The 26,662-nt window shown below is 38.5% G+C and overlaps 1 protein-coding gene and 1 long non-coding RNA gene across 2 annotated transcripts in view; one reads left to right on the top strand and one right to left on the bottom strand.

Annotated features, from left to right (window-relative positions):
* Positions 1–14,347, top strand: part of TRPM8 (transient receptor potential cation channel subfamily M member 8) — a 61,331-nt gene extending 46,984 nt beyond the window's left edge. Inside the window, exons 15-25 of the mRNA XM_069733312.1 lie at positions 230–342; positions 1,420–1,636; positions 2,543–2,634; positions 3,890–4,031; positions 5,374–5,545; positions 5,643–5,820; positions 7,652–7,842; positions 9,935–10,031; positions 11,398–11,431; positions 11,533–11,607; positions 14,067–14,347. Coding sequence (XP_069589413.1) covers positions 230–342; positions 1,420–1,636; positions 2,543–2,634; positions 3,890–4,031; positions 5,374–5,545; positions 5,643–5,820; positions 7,652–7,842; positions 9,935–10,031; positions 11,398–11,431; positions 11,533–11,583 — 1,287 coding nt within the window. The 3' untranslated portion in view covers positions 11,584–11,607; positions 14,067–14,347. The remainder of the gene's footprint in view (positions 1–229; positions 343–1,419; positions 1,637–2,542; positions 2,635–3,889; positions 4,032–5,373; positions 5,546–5,642; positions 5,821–7,651; positions 7,843–9,934; positions 10,032–11,397; positions 11,432–11,532; positions 11,608–14,066) is intronic.
* On the bottom strand, positions 1,487–3,809 carry LOC138644684 (uncharacterized). Its single transcript, XR_011314641.1, has 3 exons — positions 3,754–3,809; positions 2,576–2,684; positions 1,487–1,617 (listed from the first exon to the last, which is right to left on the bottom strand). It is a non-coding gene; the product is annotated as an uncharacterized lncRNA (long non-coding RNA).
* Positions 14,348–26,662: the final 12,315 nt, after the last annotated feature.

Genomic DNA, 26,662 nt, shown 5'->3' with positions numbered 1-26,662 from the left:
TTTCTCTAAATTACTACTTCATCATTGACCTTAGGCTTTGCATTTTTCTGAAACTGTGTTGTATTGTACTGATTGGGAGCTACATCGAGTTCTTGTGGTCTAGCACACAGCAAACAAGCCTACTGCATGTCCATTAACCATCTTTTCTAAAGAAACATACAATAAATACTTCATCTGATTTACAACCTGAGCACCATCTAATTTCCTCTTTCTTTTTACCTTGACCTAGAACTTTCTTTCCAAGCAATGGTATGGAGAAATTTCTAGAGATACCAAGAACTGGAAGATCCTCATTTCCCTTTTCTTCTTCCCACTTATATGCTGTGGCTTCATATCATTTAGGTATGCAAAAGTGTTACGTAAAAAGTCTCACAGATTGGTTACTGGTGTGTGTCCTCCATGCATTTGCCTCAGTACCCTGATGAAGCCCTTGAGGGTGAAACATGTTTGGGAGGATCTTTCTTTAGTTTAATAGCGACTTGCTCCTCTGGTCATTAGACAATACAAAATAGGATTTTATTCCTGATGGTTAGATAATGGGTAGCCGTCCTTTTGCTTTACTCTAGTTATACAATTTGAGGCTTTTGGAGCTGTGCCCCTATGTAGCTACGAATAGGTAGATCTATCCATATGTGTATTACAATTGAACAACTCAACTAGTGGAGCAATTTTACCACTTGTGATGCATATAAATATAGATAGGACCAATAAAGAAAAGTCTAATTTTAATGTGCACCTTAACCTTATATTTTTAATTTAACAATTTAACAATTTAAAAATTTAACAATTTAATTTAACATATTTAGGATTGATTAAAGTCAAATTTTTTGACCTTGTCTATTGGATTTACAAAATTCTTACAAAAACTGCAACCAATATACAACAAAGGCAATCCGGAACATAGATTTAGGCATTTTGTTGTTTTATTTCTATCTCTAAAAATAATGATAATTATAACATTCTAAATATTTAATATCGGTAATAAACACAGGATAACCAAAAAGATAGATGTATACAGAAAAGGCCAGCAACCAACCACCGGGTCTCAATGGGACAAAATACACAAAAAAACAGTTTCTGTAGTTTCTTTGGGTGTATTTTAGATGATTCAGACATCGTTGGTTGCTGGCCTTTTCTATATATACTTTATGTATCTTCATGGTCAATCTGACATCTTGAAATGTTATCATTTTATTCTTATTTTTGCTACAGATCTAGGCTTTTTACTGCTATATTTCTTTCTCACTTTTTTGGACGCCGGCTGCTGTTTTTGCAGTACAGTAACTATGTTTTGAATCGTCTTTTCTGGCATTTTCAGTGTGGTTCGTTTCTCGCTGCACCATATACTGATTGATTAGGGATTTTGGCGCTAGTGTATTGATTTTGTATACTCATGTGTGTTCTTGCTTTTCAATGCAGGAAAAAAACAACAGATAGAGAAAGAAGCATTCTACTAAATTACTTTGACTTTTTCACCTCACCTTTTGTGGTCTTCTCCTGGACGGTCATTTTCTATATTGGATTTCTGCTTTTATTTGCATATGTCCTATTGATGGACTTCCAAAGATCCCCTACTGGTCTGGAGATTGCAGTCTACGTGCTGGTTTTTATTTTATTCTGTGATGAGATAAGACAGGTATGATTCCCTGTTATGTTGCTCTAACGTTTTACTTTAAATTACCCTAAATGGTGTCTTTAGTTTGAGTTCTATGTCTAATGTTTGTTACCATAAGAATAAAAATAAGAAAGTACTTGACACCCCAAAGTGGAAATTATATTTAAAATTTTATTATGAAGCAATCCAAATAAAAATTGTAACGTTTCGGTCGTTATAATTGGACCTTCATCAGACACGGATTGCTGCGGGATGGTAAGGGAACAAATGCAGGCGAATGTGCTGAGGATAAACGACAATGGTATATGATAGGATATGAGCGCCACACATTGCGACCACGGCCACTTAGCCTCAGCACATTCCCCGGCATTTGTACCCTTACCATCCATCAGCAATCCCTGTCTGACGAAGGTACAATTATAATGACTGAAACATTACAATTTTTGTTTGGGTTGCCTGATAATAAAGTTTCAAATATAATTTCCACTTTGGAGTTGGAACTACTTTCTTATTTTTTTATTATTGGATGTGGAACCCTTCCTGAACACCCCCCACCTGAAAGGTGTGTCATACATCAATCATATATTTCCTATAAGAAGGAAACAGGAAAGCATTTCCTTCAAAAATATTTAATAATCAAACCTAAGTCTTACGTGTTCAGAGTCAGCTGATCCCTAGCTGTGCCATCCTGTTCTATATTTTCACATGTCACATAAGCATAAAACCAGGGAACATCAGCGGAAGACCGTCAGCCGGATGCCCCATTTATTACTGGAATAGACCTCACGGCGTTCAGCTTTCATACATCTCTCTAATCTTATGTTGACGGCGTTTCCCTTTAACTGTTTTATATATAAACATAGAGATACATAGCAATGGGTCATATATACACATGGGCAAAGCAGCTAAATACTTTTCTTTCTACAGATGTATATGAGTGGAGTGAAGTATTTTACTGACCTTTGGAACATTATGGATATCTTGGCCATCTTGTATTTTATGGTTGGCATTGTGTTCAGGTAATTAATTTTCTTGCATTCAATGTTCGTATCTAATTCTGGTATAAAAGCTGAAACGAGAAACAATCATCTACCGTACTTCAATCATCATGTAGTGCTATTCCAAAGGAAAGCAAAAAAAAAATTAAAGGAATCATCTATGTAAATACTTTTATATCCAACAAGATGCTTATTGAATGCCTAGAAAAATTATATTTACAAACTTTCAGAGCACAGAGGCTCCTTTGTCAGGTAAGTTTACAAATTAATCACTGAGAAAAAAAAAGCACATTCGGCTTTAACCCCTTGAAGACCAAACCTATTTCATTTTGACGACGACCCCCTGGAAGAAGCCACGCTGCGAAACGCGCGTCGGGGTTATCCTGTCCCACGGCAATCCCCTGTACCAGCAGGTATGCATATAGCACCGACACTGCGTTTATGATCCTCTTTGTATGACCCCCATATGGGTTTATATGGCCTTCTGCGCCGTATGCATTATGCACTGACACTTTAGTCCGGACCTATGTGGTTACCCTAATTATTGGCACAGTCTTGTACTTTTTGTTCTTATAAACACCACATAGGGATATGAGTATATGACCTCTCCTTCATTATATTATAGCAGTCTGCAATAGACACATCTATCTCTTACTGCTATCTACAGATTTTTGTAGCTTCTGTACTACCTATACAGTTTGTAAAGATCTTTTATATAGACTTCCGTTGTATTTTGTTCATGGTCATTTATGCTTTATAATCCAGAGCCTGCTGGTGCATATATATGTAGTGACTAACTTGTACATACCCAGCCATACTTTGTGGATTGCCCTGGGTTCACTTTGCTGTGTTTCCCCTTGTTCTATATACGTTTACATATGAATTGCACATTTGTCTTTTAATCATATTTAATAATATTCTTTATATTTTAATTACTCCTTGGTTTGTTACTTCCCTTCTTTTTTGGATATATGCTCTTTTTGGAGGTACGCCTTATGTATTGTTTGGTCTATTAATTTTTGGTATACTATTTCATTTTGAGTAGCAAATACTGAAATACAGTGTTTGTCATTTTTGTTATACAAATACCAATTTTTGCTTGATTAGGTATTTATAATTGTAAGGATGACTAATACTTACTGTATTTCAACAACAAATTGTGTGTACAGCTTTAGGGTCCATAAATGAGGGGTTCTGGCAGAGAGCTAAGCATAGCTTTTTTTCTGCAGATATGTAGCTCTGCTTTTGTGTGATACATTTTATTCTTTACCCTCAGACTGCGCAGCTCTATCCCAAGTTCACTGTATACTGGAAGAGTTATTTTCTGTCTTGATTACATCATTTTTACTGTCCGCCTTATCCACATCTTCACCGTCAGTCGAAACCTTGGACCAAAGATTATTATGCTACAAAGAATGGTGAGAAAAATGGCAAAATGAAATGCCCTTTAAACATATCAAAGGACACATACATAGTCCAATATGACTCCACTTAATCAGAAGAAATTCTTGATTTCACATATTCACAAAAATATAACAGAGATCTTTTCACAATACATAAAAACATGCAGCACTCTGTTCGACCTTGGGTTCTGCCAGCTTCCCCAGGAAGAAGCCCAAAAGAGGCGAAACCGAGGTTCAGGCTAAACCTAAAGCACCACATATGTGTATGTATTGTAAAAATGTATTCAAATATTTATTTTCACTCCCATCAATCTTCAAAATAAACGACAGATTTCCTATTACGTTTGTTGTTGTCTAATGTACGAATATGGTACAACCTGCTAAGACAAGTGCAGGAAAAGGAAATCACAACTACAGTAAGCACATTTTGAACTAATAAAAATAGTTCAGATTTGGACTAGATTATACATAGGCACTAAGAAGGCAAATGTTTAGGGACCTTCACCCCAAAGTGACTCCACATAACATGATCCCTCAGGTGTTTGACTCTAGTGAACCAAATACTATACATGGATTTTGTATGTTACATGCACGCCGCTAGGTTCAGATAGGGGCGGAACAGGTCTCATGAATTCTTTGGAACTCTGGGGGAACCGTTACTCAGGGCGACCATGTACTGCAGCTTCCTCAGGCACAAGATGGATCCACTTGCTCACACAGATAAAATTGATAGAGTCCTCCTGAACAGATGAACAGTGTAGTTTAATGTCACAGCACACTCAGTACAATTCAAGTCTCTTAAGCACAGGCTTCATAAACAGGACAGCTGCTTTAGAGGCACATTGAGTAACAGTTTCTTTAGATAGCACAGTTCAGCACAGATCAAGACTCTTTACAAAAGCACAGTGTACACAGCATTCCTTCTAGCACAGTATAATGGAGGAGGGGGGAGGGTTTGCTGCGGGAAATTATCCCTGTACACCACTTCTTCCAGTCCTTATCTTCCTGCTCCTGATAGACTTCCTCAACTAGCAGTATAGGGGTAGCCCAACTCCACTCTCTACATGAATCCAGTATCCATATGGTTCACTTGCCTAAACTTCTGTGAGAGAGATCGCAGAAACACACCACTCATTCCTTTGGCTGCTGCCAGAATGGTAAACAAGTTTCCCACAATCCCACTGGGGCTCTGCTAACCACTCCCTGTCTCTTTTGACTGTGTTAACCCCTCTAGTTGCTGGATGCTTTTGAAGCAACAACAGTTAGCACTATTTCTGCATGTCACATATATATATATATAAAAGTATTTTTTTCTTAATTGCTGTACTTTAGATTATTTTCTCCTTTTTTTTTTTAGCTTATCGATGTATTCTTTTTCCTCTTCCTATTTGCTGTTTGGGTGATTGCATTTGGAGTTGCCCGTCAGGGAATCCTGAGATGGAATGAACATCGCTGGGAGTGGATTTTCCGTTCTGTTATTTATGAGCCATACCTGGCTGTGTTTGGACAGTACATTGCGGATGTAGATGGTAATTACTGTAGACACCTTCATTTCATACTTTTGTATGTATCCACTACAGAAAGTAATAGTGACTTTCATAACTGTGAATATTCTTCTGCCTTTAGGCACCACCATCGATTTTGATCATTGCACTGTTAATGGGAATGAATCTAAACCACTGTGTGTAGAGTTAGATGGTGAAAACCAACCCAGATTTCCAGAGTGGATCACAATCCCACTAGTCTGTATCTACATGCTATCTACCAACATCTTGCTTGTTAACCTGCTCATTGCCATGTTTGGGTAAGTAATGACAAAACCTGCTAATATGCTCGTTCTATTTCCAGCAAGAAAAAACGTTTTTTATTGAAAGCACTTGCCAAATTTCCATGCTTGTCAAATATCACTTTCTATGTATTTGTAAAAAGAAAGCTGGAACCATTTTTAACTATTTTAGAGACTATGAAGAACCATGTTTGGCTAGTCACCCACCTGCATACAACAAAACACAAACTATATCATGCTCTAGAAATGCTATTTACATGCAAAAGTAATGATAATCTGCTGAAAATAGTGTTTAAAACATGACTGACTGACTTACTGGAACAATGGCTACAGGGAGAAAATGAAGTTATATTATACCTGCAGCTGCTCTTATACAGACATCGGGACAATGCAGTGAATTGATACAGTAACCACTTAATAAACAGTATATATACAGTGGCATGTAAAAATTTGGGCACCCCTAGTCAAAATTACTGCTATTGTGAACAGTTAAGCAAATTGAAGATGAAATTATCTCTAAAAGGCTTAAAGTTAAAGATGACACATTTCCTTATTCCTCAATAAAAATATTGTAATTTTTTTTTTTCATTTAAAAAAATTACAAATAGGAAAATGGGCTGATGCAAAAGGTTTGGCACCTTTGTAGATTTGTGTGCTGAGATACCTTTGGCCAAGGTTTCAGACTTTAATTAGCCTGTTAGGGCTTGTTCACTAACATAGTTAGGAAGGGCAAGGTGTTACAAATTTCCCAGCTTTATAAAAACCCAGCCTCCTCTAACCTTGTACCAAAAACAGAAGTGATGGTTTCTTCAAAGCAGCTGTCTAGCACTCTGAAACTGAAAATGTTGTAGGCCCACAAAGCAGGACACGACAATAAGAAGATGGCAAAACGTTTTCAAGTTGCCCTTTCCTCAGTTCAAAAAGTAATTAGGAAATGGCAGTTCACAGGAACAAGATAAGGTCTGGAAGACCAAGCAAAATTTCAGTGAGAGCTGCTCATAGTATTACTAGACAGGCAAATAAATCAGAATCCCCACTTGACTGCACAAGACCTTCAGAAAGATTTAGCAGACTCTGGAGTTGTGGTACATTGTTTTACTGTTCAGAGACACCTGCATAAATATGGCCTTCATGAAGAGTCATCAGAAGAAAACTTCTCCTGCGCCCTCACCATAAAATTCAGCATCAGAAGTATGCAAAAGAACATCTAAACATCTCAAGCCTTGGAATTGTGTTGCAGCAAACGGCACGATGAACATTTCATGGGTAGAGAGAAAAATGGATTCAATGAAATTTCAACAAATTATTGATGCAAACACAACACCATCTGTAAAAAAACTGAAGTTAAAAAGAGGATGGCTTCTTGTGGATAATGAGTGCGTGGAAAACAAAGGACTGCACTCGGATGACATCAGGGTGCAGTCTGATTTCCATAAACTGACACAATTAAGAAGATGGAGAAATTTTGTTCTTCATCTTCTCACTGTGTGCTACAGTTCTCTCATCCAAAAGAATTGGATCACACTATGCTGACACTCTGATCAGAGTGTCATTTGCAAAATCAGCCCAATTCTCTTGGATGAAAGAATATACGACCGTCTACACAAGCCCCAATAATTACAGATGTAACAGTTTATCCATCATTTTATTACAGTCCAATTGAAAGGTGAAAACTATTTATCAGTTTTGCAAATTACAGCCGCCAACAAATCTCTGTATGTAAATATTTTTTAGCAGATTATGACATTTTAGCCATTGCTGTAACTTATTTTTACTAGTTTATGTTGGAGTGGATATGTAGTTGTTTATGTGACAAACTAGAGTTCATGGTAATTTTTTTTCATGTCAGGTACACAGTGGGAACAGTTCAAGAAAACAATGACCAAGTCTGGAAGTTCCAGCGATACTTTCTGGTTCAGGAATATTGTAATAGATTGACAATTCCATTTCCCTTTGTCATCTTTGCCTATTTCTTCATGATGCTAAGGAAGATTTTCAGTTGTTGCTGCAAAAAACCAGAAGTAGAGCCTACCCCCTGCTGTAAGTCAGTACACCCCTGCATAGCATTTTGGTCAGTTTTTCAAGTGTGAATTAGGCCGGCGTCACACTCAGCGTAGGGAAATACGGTCCGTATTTTACATGCGTAATACGCAGAAATGATCCCAAAACAGTGATCCGTATGTCATCCATAGGCATGGTGTGGCAGCGTATTTTACGCATGTCATCCTCCGTATGTAATCCATATGGCATCCGGCTTGCAAAACGGACATACAATGGATCCATGGGCTCAAATATTCATGAAATCATATATACAGTCTAAATAAATATATATATAAATATATATATATATATATATATATATATATATATATATATATATATATATATATATATCAGTGAGACACATATATATATATATATATATATATTTATATTTAATACAGCGCTAGATAGCTTAAAAGCCGGTAATTCAATTGCCGGCTTTTGCTATCTCCTTCTCCAACCCGACAGGATATAAGACATGGTTTACATACAGTAAACCATTTCATATCCCTTATTTTTGTACATATTCCTCACTAATAATGTTCAAAGTGTCTGTGTGCAAAATTTTGGAGCTCTAGCTGTTAAAATAAAGGGTTAAATCACAGAAAAAATTGTCGAGGGCTCCAGCCCAGCAAAGCACCCCCACACCATCACACCTCCTCCTTCATGCTTCACGGTGGGAACCAGGCATGTAGAGTGCATTCGTTCACCTTTTCTGTGTGGCACAAAGACACTGTGATTGGAACCAAAGATCTCAAATTTGGACTCATTAGACCAAAGCACAGATTTCCACTGGTCTAATGTCCATTCCTTGTGTTCTTTAGCCCAAACAAGTCTCTTTTGCTTGTTGCCTGTCCTTAGCAGTGGTTTCCTAGCAGCTATTTTACCATGAAGGCCTGCTGCACAAAGTCTCCTCTTAACAGTTGTTGTAGAGATGTGTCTGCTGCTAGAACTCGACTGTATGGCATTGACCTGGTCTCTAATCTGAGCTGCTGTTAACCTACGATTTCTGAGGCTGGTGACTCGGATAAACTTATCCTCAGAAGCAGAGGTGACTCTTGGTCTTCCTTTCCTGGGGCGGTCCTCATGTGAGCCAGTTTCTTTGTAGCGCTTGATGGTTTTTGCCACTGCACTTGGGGACACTTTCAAAGTTTGCCCAATTTTTCGGACTGACTGACCTTCATTTCTTAAAGTAATGATGGCCACTCGTTTTTCTTTATTTAGATGCTTTTTTCTTGCCATAAAACAAATTCTAACAGTCTATTCAGTAGGGCTATCAGCTGAGTATCCACCAGACTTCTGCACAACACAACTGATGGTCCCAACTCCATTTATAAGGCAAGAAATCCCACTTATTAAACCTGACAAGGCACACCTGTGAATTGAAAACCATTCCCGGTGACTACCTCTTGAAGCTCATCAAGAGAATGCCAAGAGTGTGAAAGCAGTCATCAAAGCAAAAGGTGGCTACTTTGACGAACCTAGAATATAAGACATAATTTCAGTTGTTTCACACTTTTTTGTTAAGTATATAATTCCACATGTGTTAATTCATAGTTTTGATGCCTTCAGTGTGAATGTACAATTTTCATAGTCATGAAAATACAGAAAAATCTTTAAATGTGACCAAACTTTTGGTCTGTACTGTATACTGTATATATAAACATAATTTTTATTGAATTTTTCCAAAAATAAACCCAAAATGACAACATAAAATTAAAAAGGCTGAAAGGGGGGAAGGAGAGTTGAAGAGCAATTCTAATTCAGCACCTAATACACAACCTACTTTTCCTAACCGTGTTCCTTCAAAAACTGTGTGCAAGTGACAAGTGTACCTAGAAGAATTGATGTTCTTTTGAAGACAAAAGATGGTCACACCAAATCTTGATTTGATTTAAATCTCTCTTTTGTTCATTTTGCATTTTAATTGATAAATATAAACTATTAACATTTCAGTTTTTTAAAGTATTCTTACTTTGCAAAATTTTGTCCACACCTGCCTAAAACTTTTTCACAGTACTGTATATATGCCCTATAGCAACAATCTTATCAGGTGTCCATGTGTATAGTGTATTGCTCGTTTCTCTAGGTCATAAGAAGGATGATCTGGAGACTATGGCTTGGGAAGCTGTGATGAAGGAAAATTATTTGGTGAAACTGATTGGCCAGACACACAACAATATGGAGTAAGTGCCCTTTTATGGAAGATCTGTTGGAGTTTCCATGTATAGGAAGGCTGTAAGGAGACAATTTTACCACTAGAAGTAAACAACAACTTTAGTGACTAAAAATCTAAGATCCTCGTTAGTGGGTTTCATTTAATTAATTGGAATCCACACCATGTAAAGTCTATGGTTTCTACCAGTTGCCTGATGCCTTTAAAAAAAAATATGGAAAAACTGACACAATGGAGACAATTTATCAAAGCTTTTTGGACAGATTTTTTTTTTTTTTAGAAAAAAGCTTTGAAAAATTGCAATTTTTTGGGACTCAAAAAATATGCAAATTCTAGTGTTTTTCACCCTATTCTCGATCCAGCTCCAACATTGATGAGTGGAGGCATTCATTCTCCAGAGGCTCGAGTCAGATTTGTGGTTAGGCGCATATAGTGGCGCATGACAATATGTGCCTCGCCTGACTCAATAAGAAGCGTGCATCTGATGTCTTATTCTAAAGAAATTCAATTTTTTCTTAATATGTAAATGACCTGATACCATCCACAGGCCAGACCTAGATCTCCCTGAGAATTTGCCCCCAGACTCTTATTTTAAATGAAGAGAGACATTACCAGTGTGAGACATGTAGAGACTGACAGTCTGCACTCCTGATCTACATGTCTCACACTGGTAACACCTTTCATTTTTAAATAATCTTTGGAGGCAGATTCTCAGGGAGATCTATGTCCGGCTCATAAACCTTAGCAGCTAACTTACACATTAAGAAAAATTTGGATTTCTCTACAATAGGATATTGGATCACAGATATCAAGGTTTCATTTTATTCAGATCCTGATATTTTTCAGTGTGTTTCTAGTTCTATTTTCCAGAAAATATATTTAAAGATCAAATCTGGCAGAAGGACAGAAAGAAGAATGTGCAAGTTACGTGCACATATATGCACAACAATCTGGTGATCTGGCATTGTCCCTTTTGTTCCTTTTTTTTTTTTTTTGCCTGAACATATTCGAGCCAACTGACCAACAGTACAGTTAGAAAAACAACAATATATTGTATTCTCTTTCTTGTTAGGCTGTGTTCACATCTGCATTGTAGGCTGTATTATGATTGCCTAAAAAATACAAGAAAAAATAATAATGCAAACCCTACAGATCTCTTTGAAGTCCATGGAATCTGTGAAATGCTAGTGGTCTCTCTCATCTGGCAGATCATTACAGCTATGTAATCTATTTTTGTGCTCTTGTGATGCCACAGAAAATGGAATTCACATTGTAGATGTGATCATGGGCTTAATATGACAGGTCCACATAAAATATCATCGATAGGTGTGAGTATATATAAATATATTTCTCTTTTTGCATTTTATTCTTGGCAGGATGGAGAACAGATTCAAACAGTTGGAAGTAAAGGTAACTTGAATGTATTTTTCACGCTATTAGTCACACGGAGTCATTAAGTGGAATATAGCCTTCTTTGCATTCTCGCTCAATCTGCCATTGTGTCTCTGCAGCTAAACGGCTTAAAAACATTATTGAAAGAAATTAGAAGCAAGATAAAGTGATGGTTTACTTGGGAGTAGACTATGGTAAGTCATTAGGAATAATGATGATGAGGGTTTCACAGTTCATTAAACTTCCAAGTGACTAATGAAATACCTGGCCGTCTGTTTTTTTTGTTTTTTTTCTTTTAGACCTAAGGCTTGGTGTGTAAAAATAAGAAAACCAATCTTGAGTTATGTACACATAGTTTTTTTGATTGAGACAGTCAAAAATGACAAATTTTTCAAGAAGAAAAACAGTTTAGTAAACAGTCTTTTTTTTCCCCCCAAGGCATTTTTTATTCATCCTGAAAAGTTTTTATTAGCATTTTGTTATAATTTTCCTGAAGCACTTTCTGCAAACATTTTTTAGCATATATATATTTTTGTAAGCGTAAAGCAATGAATTTACCGTACATTTTCTTTACAATTTAGTTTACAATGAATTTACATTTACGGTACTCTAACCTTTGTAAAGCAAAAATCCCACAAAAACGCTCAGCATCTTTTAGGCATTTTTGTAGCTTTCCTGATGCGGAATACATCTGAAGAACGGTTACTTCTTACTTCTTTCAAATGTTGTTTTGAAAACCTGAAGTTTATCAAAAACTATCAAAGGACTGACTGTATGAAAAGCACGTCGTTTTGTCAATAGAAATGACATGGGAGAGCCTTTTTAGTGTTTTCTGAGTGATTTCTCAGTGATTTTTGAAGTGAACCCACTCCAAAAGACTTCTCCAAAAAATCTGTGTGCACTGCGTCAGCAATGATGATCACAACTCCGGCATCTGACAGCTATAGCCAATCCCTGGACTTAATAGTAATTCCAATATTGACTGCAGAAGTCTAGTGATTGGCTGCAGCTGTCATCTGATATAGTTGTGACATCACGCTTACAACCTTGTCAATAGTAGTGGCTTCAGTGGTGCAGAGAATAAGTAAGGATGATTTTATTATTTTTACAAAGACCAAACCTTAGGAATATTAAAAACTAAAGATGGAAAATAACTATGTTTTAAAGGGAATCTTTCACCAGGTTTTTGAGAGCAGCATGATGTAGGGGCAGAAACTCTGATTCCAGCTATGTGTTACTTACTGGGTTGCTTGCTAAAGTGTTGATAAAATCACAGTTTGATCAGCTACAAATTATTACTATAGGGCCAGTAAACCTGCTGCCATGTAGTCCTCCATATTTATGAGCTCCGTATAACCCCACCTCCAGCACTGATTGGCAGCTTTCTGCCTATGCACATGTAAGGAGTGTCGACTGGACTGTCACAATCCTACCCCTGAAGACACCAATCCAGTTGTGTGTATTATGTCTTGCATCTTATGTGTGTGTGTATATATATATATATATGTGTGTGTTTGTATATATATGTATAAATATATGTATATATAAATATATATATATAGTGTCATGTGAAGTGTCATATAGTATATATATATATATATATAGTGTATAAGTAATGTTGGTATTGTACAGTATAGGATAATTGTAGGATAAGACATTGTTTAAGCCTTAGGACATAAAATAGGTAGTATAAGATAGTTGACTGTAGTTAGCTGACGGCATTAGGGTAAGTTGGAGTTAATGTTTGGGACTAGCCCATAGTAGGAGGGGCTTTGTTAGTGCAAATGAATGCTTCCTGTATATAGTTAGATAGGGTCAAGTTAAAGTAGAAGTAGGAAGTGTTATGTGAGTAGTGCTGCCGCTTGAGTGAACTTCAGGAAAAGGAGACTGAGGGACAAGGGAATAGAGAGATCCTGACATGACCGATGAGAGAGTGTACTTCCAGAACAGGGGTCCTTGGATAGGACGACGTGTCACGAAAAACCTTGAGCTTGCAAAATGCAAAAGGTAACAAACCTAAATAGCACTGAGTTCGTGGGACTTGGGAGGGTTCTGAATGGTAGATCTAAGGCACCGGTAGTGTAAAAAAGAGGACACAGAATGTTTGAGCGAGTAAAGAGACTTGATGCACCGGACTGTGGCAACAAGCTAGGCTGTAATGAAGTAGGGTGAAACAGTGTGCCTCATTAGCCTTGGTCTAGACTACAGTGGAAGGATACTGTGTGTATGAAAATGCTTCATATTGCAAAGGAAACTTCCATAAATCATTGCACCCACTATTCCTTGTACATAACCCTTATCAAGGATAGGACGGGTCTATTTGACGACTTTAGCTGCAAGTCACACAGTTAAAGATCACTGTATTGTGCTGCTACATTGCAACATGGTGGAAATGAATGGGGTGATATTGCAACTCGCAATGTACCATGACTGAGGCAAGCAAGTATCAAAAAATGGTTCCCACTTTCTGCAACTTTCTTGCCGCTGTCATGGTACAGGTTGTGGCACCTTACCGGATGCATTATACTGTGATGTGCATACACCAATGTTTGGTCGCATGACCAGTGTTGCGGCTAAAGTCACGGCATTACAAATACATGTTGTCATGAATTGATTTATCCACTCCTGGATTATCATCCTCTTTTCTTCATAGGTATCAACTTCCTCAGAAAACATGAAGAGCGTATTCTGATGATGTGATGCCATCTTACGATGATCTTGCTGTCTTTCCTGAATTACCTGAATACCTAATACCATGTTATACCTCTCTTATTACATAGCCTTAATATTTCTATGCCCGGTAATAAAATGGTAAAGGCTTAATAGAAGAAAGATAGTAAGCCAAATCCAAAATGCATATGTATCTCATTAAATACTTTCTCATGAAAATTTAAATAGCCCTCTAACTGATATCTAGAATAAAGATTGTAGTTCAAATAACGGCTCTAATTATTTTAAACATAACGATCAAGTAGTTAATATCATCACAATGACATCTATGGTTAAAAAATAGTGATCATTGAATCTTTTGAAATTCAAATTTACCAATGTCTGCAAATTTTTTCCAAAAATTAGATTCATATTCTGTCACACACGTTATCTGTACAGTAAACTCAGAATTTATTGGTTATTACATCGTCTCACTAAACCAATTCACCTCAAAGTTGCTTCTCACTGCATTCCCTGCCTTTTATACAGGCTGTGCTAAAACTATGAGCTATGATATCTGGACTTTATTATGTGATGCCGTATTTGCAAAGCATTATTATGAAACCTGCCCTGTTGCCCATGAAGCCATGTGAGCCTTCTCTGGCCGATGCAGTCTTCTACATTGTGTAAAATAGCAACAGGCATTTTTTGTCTATTCACGCAAATAGAATCGCAATTTGTCCGAATTCACTGCGTCTGGCAAATTTCCTAAAATTTGACACAAATTCGATTTGAATTGAATTGTTTCACTCATCTATAATAAAAAAAAATGCAACTTGGAAATACATTAACATTTATATCTAAATATACTAATTAAAACGCAATATAAAACCAGTATTGTTTCAGTAACTTAACATACATGAGTTCCTATCTCTAAGATTGCAGTCAGATGACCTCATAAATCGGACCAAGATTGGCCAACAAAACATGGACTGGCCGGGGGGGAGGGGCTCTCCCAATCCAAGCTTGACAGCTTAATATAGTTCTATGCAGCTATCCTGCTCAGGTCAGGAGAGCCGTGGCCAGTCTGAGCATTGTGGTCTGATCTCAGTCTTATTTATACGGCCATCTGACTGCGCCCTAAATGTGTTTAATGGCTCCAAATATTACTGTTATAATTATACGCAGAGCAGATAAGGAGTGGCTCAGACTGTTATATACAGGTGCTCAGGAAAAATATCTTAATAGTCTCGAAAAAAATCCGGCACACTGTTTTTCCAAACACGGTGAAATTTATTAGAAATGTAAATTTATTTCATTTCGTATTCAAGCAAAATGCGCACAAAAAGGACCAAAAAGGTACATAAAGTAGGTATCAAGATCCACATGAGGTAGGTATCATATTTCAACGTTTCGGCTATAGCATTAGCCTTTATCAAGAGATACCTAAATAGGGCGATATAAATTCAAATTACTAACAAAAATAATAAATAAAAAAGCAAAAATATTTAAAAATAAAAATAAAGCATAATAAATAAGGTATATACATATGCAATTATAAAGCTTACACCCGAAGACATTTCATACTCATTGGTAAAATGACGACTCCATCATATACATATATCTCCAAGCAACAGACCATTGTGTTAGGAAAAAATATGTATCAAATATGTTCAAAAATCCATAATCAGATACCACAAAGCTTGAAAAAACTAATGTAACAGCTCACACCGCAGTATGTGTCCCTGTTAATATATATCCCATATAATGTTGTGAAAGAATATATGAAAAATATGTAAAAAAATATATAAAAATAAAAAATGATTGCAAAAATATTGCAAAAACACTGCAAAAATATAACCAAAATATTACAAAAATAACGCGAGAATATCAAAAGATTACCGTATATACTCGAGTATAAGCCGAGATTTTCAGCCCAAATTTTTGGGCTGAAAGTGCCCCCCTCGGCTTATACTCGAGTCACGGTAGCGGTGGGGTCGGCGGGTGAGGGGGTGAGGGCGCTGGGGTATACTTACCTAGTCCCAGCGATCCTCGCGCTGTCCCTGCCGTCCCACGGGCTTCGGCGCTGCAGTTTCTTCCTCTCTTCAGCGGTCACGTGGGACCGCTCATTACAGAAATGAATAAGCGGCTCCACCTCCCATAGGGGCGGAGCCGCTTATTCATTTCTCTAATCAGCGGTGCCGGTGACCGCTGATAGAGAAAGAAGCTGCGGCACCGAAGACAGGAGGGGACAGCGCGAGGATCGCCAGGACTAGGTGAGTATAGCATATTCACCTGTCCTCGTTCCAGCCGCCGGGCGCCGATCCATCTTCCCGGCCGGCGCCTCCATCTTCCCGGCGTCTCTGCTCTCTGACTGTTCAGGCAGAGGGCGCGATGACGCATACAGTGTGCGCGGCGCCCTCTGCCTGATCAGTCAGAGCAGAGACGCCGGGAAGATGGAGGCGCCGGAACGAGACGCCGGGAGCTGCAATCAAGGGAGGTGAGTATGTGTTTTTTTTTCTTTATTGCGGCAGCGGCGGCACAAATTTATGTGGAACATCTATGGGGCACAATGAACGGTGCAGAGCACCGTATATGGCACAGCACAGCTATGGGGCACAGTGAACGGTGCAGAGCACCGTATATGGCACAGCACAGCTATGGGGCACAGTGAACGGTGCAGAGCACCGTATATGGCACAGCACAGCTATGGGGCACAGTGAACGGTGCAGAGCACCGTATATGGCACAGCTATGGGGCACAGTGAACGGTGCAGAGCACCGTATATGGCACAGCACAGCTATGGGGCACAGTGAACGGTGCAGAGCACCGTATATGGCACAGCTATGGGGCACAGTGAACGGTGCAGAGCACCGTATATGGCACAGCACAGCTATGGGGCACAGTGAACGGTGCAGAGCACCGTATATGGCACAGCTATGGGGCACAGTGAACGGTGCAGAGCACCGTATATGGCACAGCACAGCTATGGGGCACAGTGAACGGTGCAGAGCACCGTATATGGCACAGCTATGGGGCACAGTGAACGGTGCAGAGCACCATATATGGCACATCTATGGGGAAATATGAACGGTGCAGAGCACTATATGGCACAGCTATGGGGAAATAATGATCTATTTTTATTTTTGAAATTCACCGGTAAATGCTGCATTTCCACCCTAGGCTTATACTCGAGTCAATAAGTTTTCCCAGTTTTTTGTGGCAAAATTAGGGGGGTCGGCTTATACTCGGGTCGGCTTATACTCGAGTATATACGGTATCTCCAAAAAGCATGTGTACACATACACACATATACACATGCATACAAAGATATACACATGTATACACGCGTGCATATACACACATACACATCCACTAGACAAGATACTGAGCAAAATATCCCTGCTCGATCTCCCTAAAGCAAAAGAAAAAGAAAACCCAGGAAACCAAAGTGAAAGTGTCCATACACTATAAATGGACGCCAAAAGGGTGAGTTTAATCCCATAGATCTAACCAAATAACTGGTCTAGTAATGATACCAGGGGAGAAATGAAAAAGCAATGAAAAAGCAATGAGGAAAAGAGAGCAGTCACAGTGTCTAATCTTACCAAAAGGATGTGACTCGAGTGCTCAGGAAGGTCCGGAGTGCGGTAGTGGGACGCTGCAAATATGTGCCCTTATATGCGAGCAGGCTGAACCCGGGAACAGATACTTCTGGGTGAATATGAGGAGCCAGAGATCTATGCACATGTGCGGCCAGGGAGCCGAAAGGAGACGATAGCAGCCGAAAGAAGCCGAGAAATCCAGCCGGTCACATGACACCCTTGCTAGTGTCAACAAGGGTCGGCTCCTGTCTATAAAGGTACCTTCACACATAACGATATTGTTAACGATATCGTTGCTATTTGTGACGTAGCAACGATATCGTTAATGAAATCGTTATGTGTGACAGCGACCAACGATCAGGCCCCTGCTGGGAGATCGTTGGTCGCTGAACAAAGTCCAGAACTTTATTTCGTCGCTGGACTCCCTGGAGACATCGCTGGATCGGCGTGTGTGACACCGATCCAGCGATGTCTTCACTGGTAACCAGGGTAAACATCGGGTAACTAAGCGCAGGGCCGCGCTTAGTAACCCGATGTTTACCCTGGTTACCATGCTAAAAGTAAAAAAAAACAAACACTAGATACTTACCTACAGCTGTCTGTCCTCCAGCGCTGCGCTCTGCACTCCTCCTGTACTGGCTGTGAGCCGGAAAGCAGAGCGGTGACGTCACCGCTCTGCTTTCCGGCTCCCAGACAGTACAGGAGGAGTGCAGAGAAGCAGAGCGCAGCGCTGGAGGACAGACGGCTGTAGGTAAGTATGTACTGTTTGGTTTTTTTTACTTTTAGCATGGTAACCAGGGTAAACATCGGGTTACTAAGCGCGGCCCTGCGCTTAGTTACCCGACGTTTACCCTGGTTACCGGCATCGTTGGTCGCTGGAGAGCGGTCTGTGTGACAGCTCTCCAGCGACCAAACAGCGACGCTGCAGCGATCCGGATCGTTGTCGGTATGGCTGCAGCGTCGCTAAATGTGAAGGGGCCTTAAGAGAAGAGAAAAGAAAAGAAGGGGGGAGGGAGAGTAAAGGAGGGGAGGGAAAAGGAAAAAACAAAGGGGAAAAAAGGAGACTATTATAATGAACGGTATGTGAATTGGCATAACATGCAGCAACAGGAGAACATAATATATGTCTATGATAGTGCATCCAATCAGATAATGAGCCAATAGAGAGATACATCAATATAGGATATATAAAAACTATTAGAGAAATAATGAAAAAATAAAGAAAAAATAATGCAAAAAGTGAATATAAAAAAATAAACAAGATTATGCAAAAAGTGCAAAATATAAAAATATAAGCAAAATATATGAAAAAAAAAAAATTATTCTATGAAAAATATGTAAAATATGTAAGCAAATGTTCCAATGGACCCAAGCAAAATAAAGAGTGGGGGAAAACATAGTATAAAGGTCCATACAAAAAAGTCATCTAATACATAACCTCATACTCCCTGTTGAGGCCTAATGGGAAAAGAGTTTGTAATTTGTGGATCCAATAGGATTCCCGTATCTTCAATTTTTCAATTCTATTACCCCCTCTCCTCATGGGAGGTATCCAGTCGATTATTTGGTATTTGAGTTGTGCAACTGTATGATTGTTCTGGGAAAAATGTGCAGGAACCGGAAGAAGAGTACGCCCACACCGGATGGTAGATTTGTGTTGGGATATGCGGTCCCGGATATGTTGGGTGGTCTCGCCCACATATCCGAGACCGCACGGACACTTAATAAGATATATAACGAATGATGAATCACATGTAAAATGTCCTTTAATAGGAAACCTATGCCCCGAACGTGGGTGGGTGAATGAATCTCCCTTCGTCACATTGGAACACTGCAGACATCCCAGACAGGGAAATGTCCCATTCCGTGGGGTACTCAGAACTCTTTGTTTAATCGAAGGTCTAGAGGAACCTATGTCGGCCCTTACTAAATAATTCCTAAGATTATCCGATCTTTTATCACAAAAAATAGGTCTAGTATTCTGTCTTATCACCACTGGCAATCACAGTGGAGAAGATCTTATCTCCATTGGTACCTTTCATGAAATCATATTTAAAAGACACTACTCATTTTTTACAACTACTTAGGGATTTAGGTCCCCTACCCTCCAACAGCATACTGGTTACCATGGATGTTTCCAGTTTATACACTAATATCGACCATCAGGAAGGCCTTGAATCTGTCACTAAATATGTCACTACATATGCTAATTTCTCGGACAATCAGTTACAATTTTGTATCGATGCATTAACCATCATCCTCACTAAGAACTACTTCCTGTTTGAGCACCAGTTCTATGTACAAAAGAAAGGCACTGCAATGGGGTCTAACGTTGCGCCCCCATTTGCCAACATATTCATGGATTTCTATGAGACTTCATATGTATACTGTCATCCATTATTTTCATCAAACGTCATTTTTTGGAGACGTTTTATTGATGACGTGTTTTTTATTTGGACCGGTGATGCTGAAGCTCTTCGGGGCTTTCATGCGGATTTAAATTCCAGTACACCTAACATCACTTTCTCCTTACAATATAGTGACCAATCTATTAATTTTTTGGATACCCTCGTAATTATACGGTCAGGCGGTATAGTGGAAACTGACTTATATGTCAAGTCCATGGACAGAAACAGCTTACTTTCTTATACTAGCAACCATCCGCGACATGTTAAAAAAGCACTACCCAAGTCACAACATGACAGAATTAGGAGGATTGTATCCAATCCGGTCCAACGCACTATGAGACACATGGAAATGGATAGGAAGTTTCATGATAGGGGTTACCCTCCAACTTTGGATGGAAACATTGGGGCTCAGAATATTAATGTAACAGCAACTCCCAAGCAACCTAGAATCGCCTTTGTAAGTGTCTTTCACCCCTTTAAACAACAGATTCAACAGTGCATATTAAAACATTGGAATATCCTACAGAACTCATACCCAACCATTCCTGAATTTAATACTAGACCTATTTTTTGTGATAAGAGATCGGATAATCTTAGGAATTATTTAGTAAGGGCCGACATAGGTTCCTCTAGACCTTCGATTAAACAAAGAGTTCTGAGTACCCCACGGAATGGGACATTTCCCTGTCTGGGATGTCTGCAGTGTTCCAATGTGACGAAGGGAGATTCATTCACCCACCCACGTTCGGGGCATAGGTTTCCTATTAAAGGACATTTTACATGTGATTCATCATTCGTTATATATCTTATTAAGTGTCCGTGCGGTCTCGGATATGTGGGCGAGACCACCCAACATATCCGGGACCGCATATCCCAACACAAATCTACCATCCGGTGTGGGCGTACTCTTCTTCCGGTTCCTGCACATTTTTCCCAGAACAATCATACAGTTGCACAACTCAAATACCAAATAATCGACTGGATACCTCCCATGAGGAGAGGGGGTAATAGAATTGAAAAATTGAAGATACGGGAATCCTATTGGATCCACAAATTACAAACTCTTTTCCCATTAGGCCTCAACAGGGAGTATGAGGTTATGTATTAGATGACTTTTTTGTATGGACCTTTATACTATGTTTTCCCCCACTCTTTATTTTGCTTGGGTCCATTGGAACATTTGCTTACATATTTTACATATTTTTCATAGAATAATTTTTTATTTGTATTTTTTCATATATTTTTTCATATATTTTTCATATTTTGCTTATATTTTTATATTTTGCACTTTTTGCATAATCTTGTTTATTTTTTTATATTCACTTTTTGCATTATTTTTTCTTTATTTTTTCATTATTTCTCTAATAGTTTTTATATATCCTATATTGATGTATCTCTCTATTGGCTCATTATCTGATTGGATGCACTATCATAGACATATATTATGTTCTCCTGTTGCTGCATGTTATGCCAATTCACATACCGTTCATTATAATAGTCTCCTTTTTTCCCCTTTGTTTTTTCCTTTTCCCTCCCCTCCTTTACTCTCCCTCCCCCCTTCTTTTCTTTTCTCTTTTCTTATAGACAGGAGCCGACCCTCGTTGACACTAGCAAGGGTGTCATGTGACCGGCTGGATTTCTCGGCTTCTTTCGGCTGCTATCGTCTCCTTTCGGCTCCCTGGCCGCACATGTGCATAGATCTCTGGCTCCTCATACAGGAAAGAAATATATCTTGATACCGTGTTAGCCAGTGGATAGAAAAATATTTAGAATTGAGAGTCCTCAGTGGTTGATACCTTTTAATGGCTAACTGAAAAGATGGTAACAAATTGCAAGCTTTCGAGACTACACAGGTCTCTTCATCAGGCAAAGACTAAAACAAATTCTGAAGAATCACATATTTATGCACAACATAGTATAGGAAAAAAAAAAAAAAAAAAAAAACCATGGATAAGCCAGGTGACATGAAGCAGAATTACCATGGTAATTCTGCTTCATGTCACCTGGCTTATCCATGGTTTTTTTTTTTTTTTTTTTTTCCTATACTATGTTGTGCATAAATATGTGATTCTTCAGAATTTGTTTTAGTCTTTGCCTGATGAAGAGACCTGTGTAGTCTCGAAAGCTTGCAATTTGTTACCATCTTTTCAGTTAGCCATTAAAAGGTATCAACCACTGAGGACTCTCAATTCTAAATATTTTGGCTCCTCATATTCACCCGGAAGTATCTGTTCCCGGGTTCAGCCTGCTCGCATATAAGGACACATATTTGCAGCGTCCCACTACCGCACTCCGGACCTTCCTGAGCACTCGAGTCACATCCTTTTGGTAAGATTAGACACTGTGACTGCTCTCTTTTCCTCATTGCTTTTTCATTGCTTTTTCATTTCTCCCCTGGTATCATTACTAGACCAGGTATATGGTTAGATCTATGGGATTAAACTCACCCTTTTGGCGTCCATTTATAGTGTATGGACACTTTCACTTTGGTTTCCTGGGTTTTCTTTTTCTTTTGCTTTAGGGAGATCGAGCAGGGATATTTTGCTCAGTATCTTGTCTAGTGGATGTGTATGTGTGTATATGCACGCGTGTATACATGTGTATATCTTTGTATGCATGTGTATATGTGTGTATGTGTACACATGCTTTTTGGAGATATTCTTTTGATATTCTCGCGTTATTTTTGTAATATTTTGGTTATATTTTTGCAGTGTTTTTGCAATATTTTTGCAATCATTTTTTATTTTTATATTTTTTTTTTACATATCTTTCATATATTCTTTCACAACATTATATGGGATATATATTAACAGGGACACATACTGCGGTGTGAGCTGTTACATTAGTTTTTTCAAGCTTTGTGGTATCTGATTATGGATTTTTGAACATATTTGATACATATTTTTTCCTAACACAATGGTCTGTTGCTTGGAGATATATGTATATGATGGAGTCGTCATTTTACCAATGAGTATGAAATGTCTTCGGGTGTAAGCTTTATAATTGCATATGTATATACCTTATTTATTATGCTTTATTTTTATTTTTAAATATTTTTGCTTTTTTATTTATTATTTTTGTTAGTAATTTGAATTTATATCGCCCTATTTAGGTATCTCTTGATAAAGGCTAATGCTATAGCCGAAACGTTGAAATATGATACCTACCTCATGTGGATCTTGATACCTACTTTATGTACCTTTTTGGTCCTTTTTGTGAGCATTTTGCTTGAATACAAAATGAAATAAATTTACATTTCTACTAAATTTCACCGTGTTTGGAAAAACAGTGTGCCGGATTTTTTTCGAGACTGTTATAATTATACTACTTGTCAAGAGGTTATTACCATTATTAAGAATTGCCACTGATCCCTAGAATGGTCCCTTGAAATATCCGTCAGAATGGCCGCACATGCGCGCCACCAATCTCTTCATTCTCAACAGTGCTTGGCTTTTTCAGGCAGTCTTTTATCAAAAAGCAATAAATAGATAAATAGCAAGTACTATCCTTTATTTGATAAGGGTATATTAGAGATGAATGGATCAGGCAAAATTCAAATTGTGGAATTTCACAGAAAATGTGATTCAAATTTAATGTCCCTTAATATACTCTGCAGTCTTTACATATTAAAGATCACTGTATATATCTTTACAGACCCCAGAGCATAGTAAACGTAATATGTACAAACACCCCAACTCCTTATACCCACCTTACCGCTCACCTCTCCAGCCTCGACACCTGTCCGGTCAGCGATGCAATGTGAGATTGCCACTGTTCACGCTGAAATGCACAAGCCTTGGTTCTCTCATTCTGTGAGACTATATAATCAGCAGTAATCTCATACACAAGTTCAGCAGCACAACTCCGGTAGAGTATGGGTATGGTCAGGTACGGACTGGGGCTGAAATTCAGCCCTGGCATTTGAAACCAAACAGGCCCATGTTGTCCCCGTTCCCAAGAACCAGATGGAATATATTACTAATATTACCCTGGATGAAGGAAAGAAAGATTTACTACAAGACTAATATTTCAAATGATACCCGTGGCCTGCTGGGGTAAGTCAGTGACCTTGTGCTTTGTCACAACTGTTAACAGTATGGGTGTCCTGAAAACATTGATTCTGTTAACAATGTAGCAGACAAGGCAGCCCACAACCAGACAGGCCCTTCTGGCATTTGCCAGAATTGCCCAATGGCCAGTCCGGCCCTGGGTATGGTCAAGGTGATGACCACTTGTTCAACAAACCTTAGAACATTTTGAAAGAGTTGGACCAGAACTTCATCAATAAATTTGACTTAAAACATCTTTATTTTGATTTCCAGATCCAAAAAGAAGCACTACATTTGTGAATATATTTTTTGTAGGTACAAGGTTTTGAGTCACAAACCCTTCCTCACTCTAGAGCAGTGTTTCCCAAACTCCTGTCCTCATGGACCCCACGGGTCATGTTTTCAGGATTTCCTTAGTATTGCTCAAGTAGTGGAAGTATCATCAAGGCATCAGGAACTGTCTCACCTGTGCAACACTATGGAAATCCTGAAAACATGACCCGTGGGGTCCGTGAGGACTGGAGATTGGGAAACACTGCTCTAGAGTGAATGGCGGGAAACATCAGAGGGTCATAATGGTTCATGTGAGAAGTCATAATGGGTAGTTTCTCAGGCCATGTGCAAGTTTAGACAGAGTATTGGAGTGGTGTGGAGCAATATTTAAGAATTTAAGTGACTCTTTTTGTATCTTAAAAATGAAATTAAGATTTGAGCAAACTTGTCATTATAGTGCATTGTTCCTTTTCTTTATAAATTTTCTGTAAATTATGTAGTGACTATTTAGCAAAAGTTTTTTTTCTTGATAAAAAGGGCATAGTCTGAAAAAATATATAATACCTTACCAATATATTATTCCTTACCAAAAATAAATAGTACAAGTTAAGATACAAAAAACTTTGTAATTAATCTTATTAGAGAAAAATTTTCCACTCTGCTATTTTCCCTTCTCCCCATTACCTTCTGCACTGGGCACTCAGTTGACTAACTGCTATAAAAAAAAGTACGTAGGAAAAAAATAAAGATAAATCATGGGGTACCATAGCAGTCATAATTGCTCCCCCCCAAAAAAAAAAAACATTTGGTGGTATCACCGAACAGCATATATCACAACTTTGTAGTCCTTACCAAGCAATTTTGATCCTACTGGAGTCCCTATGTGTCTGCACGCATTACACCTTTAGTGGCACTCAAAAAGTATGATGCCAACAAAAGTGCCTCCAAAGTAGTATGATACCGCACAGTGTATTCCTACAAAGTACCCACCACATAAACACAAGAAAGAACAATGAGAGGGGAAGTCCAAAGTAAAAAGTACCAGTTTTATTAAACACATAATTTACAACAAAAGTACATAAACACAAGTACAATACGAATAACCAAGATGCGCAGTGTGGAACAAAGGTGCAGAAAAGACATGAACCCAAAAGGTATATGGTGGATGGGGGATCACATGGGAATAGCAGCGTTACCAATAAAGTGTCAGTGTTACATACAGTTTCTATCCACTCGTCCTATACCCTCACAGTGTCTCCATTTGAGTTTAAAGCCTCACTAGACAGACACATGAATGTCACACCGTCCCAGCTCAGTGGTAATAATTCTGAAGCTCATATTAAGAGTCTCAGGAAGGAAGAGTGGTAATAATAGCTAATATGTATGGCTGTTGCCATTAGCACAGGGCCTTACCCATAATTTCAACGCCGGGTTTCGTGCCCGCAGCCCCAATGCGCGTTTCGTCATTTATTGTTAAAAAAATGCCCCTGTTGGTATGTGAATCTATCCCTGTCTGAGCTGGAATATGTAATGTCTGGTGAAGCACTGTGACCCCTATTGAAGCCTCATAATGTGGAGTAGTCCTACCATCTGTAAACTCGATTCTGTAAATTATCTTCCATACCCTGGACAAACTGACAGCATTTCTTTTTTGTTGTGTCCCTGGCATGGCATTTGATTTGTCAGGGCTGCCGCAAAGTCATCTGTGCGGCGTGACTTTCTGTCACAGCTTTCTCCTGCAACTTAACTGACTTAGGGCAAGACAGTGCTGTCAATCATCAGAGAGGGAGATGGGGTATCCAAATTAGGTGCAGAACAGAGCACTCAGGCTGCTCAGCAAGGATAAACCGAGCATAGTCATTAGAATATGGAAATAAATACCATTATATGCACAATGGAAGGACGTCCAGTATATGACTGTGTGCCTATTTTAAAGTTGTGTTTTGGGGATGACAGACTCCCTTTAAGTGAAAAATCAATTTTCCTACAGGTGTCATATCATCAGAGTTGTATATGAACATATACTTTACAGTAGTGCTTTACCTTTTTAAAGAAGAACCAGTCCTTGCTTTGTGTGAGATTGTATTTGTTTTATATTGTCTTCTTCATTAAAACATCTCATTGAAATATACCTTCTTCTGACTTTTTTGTTCCTCCAAACCTGAGATCAGAAAATTTTCTATATAAAAACAATAAGATTAAATAAATACTAGAATTGAAGCTCCTTCTTATCTTCACATGACTGTCACAATAGCATTGACTTCA

The sequence above is a fragment of the Ranitomeya imitator genome, chromosome 7 (assembly GCF_032444005.1).
Source record: "Ranitomeya imitator isolate aRanImi1 chromosome 7, aRanImi1.pri, whole genome shotgun sequence".
In the NCBI taxonomy this organism is placed as follows: domain Eukaryota; kingdom Metazoa; phylum Chordata; class Amphibia; order Anura; family Dendrobatidae; genus Ranitomeya; species Ranitomeya imitator.
This window is presented reverse-complemented; position numbering and strand designations above follow the sequence as displayed.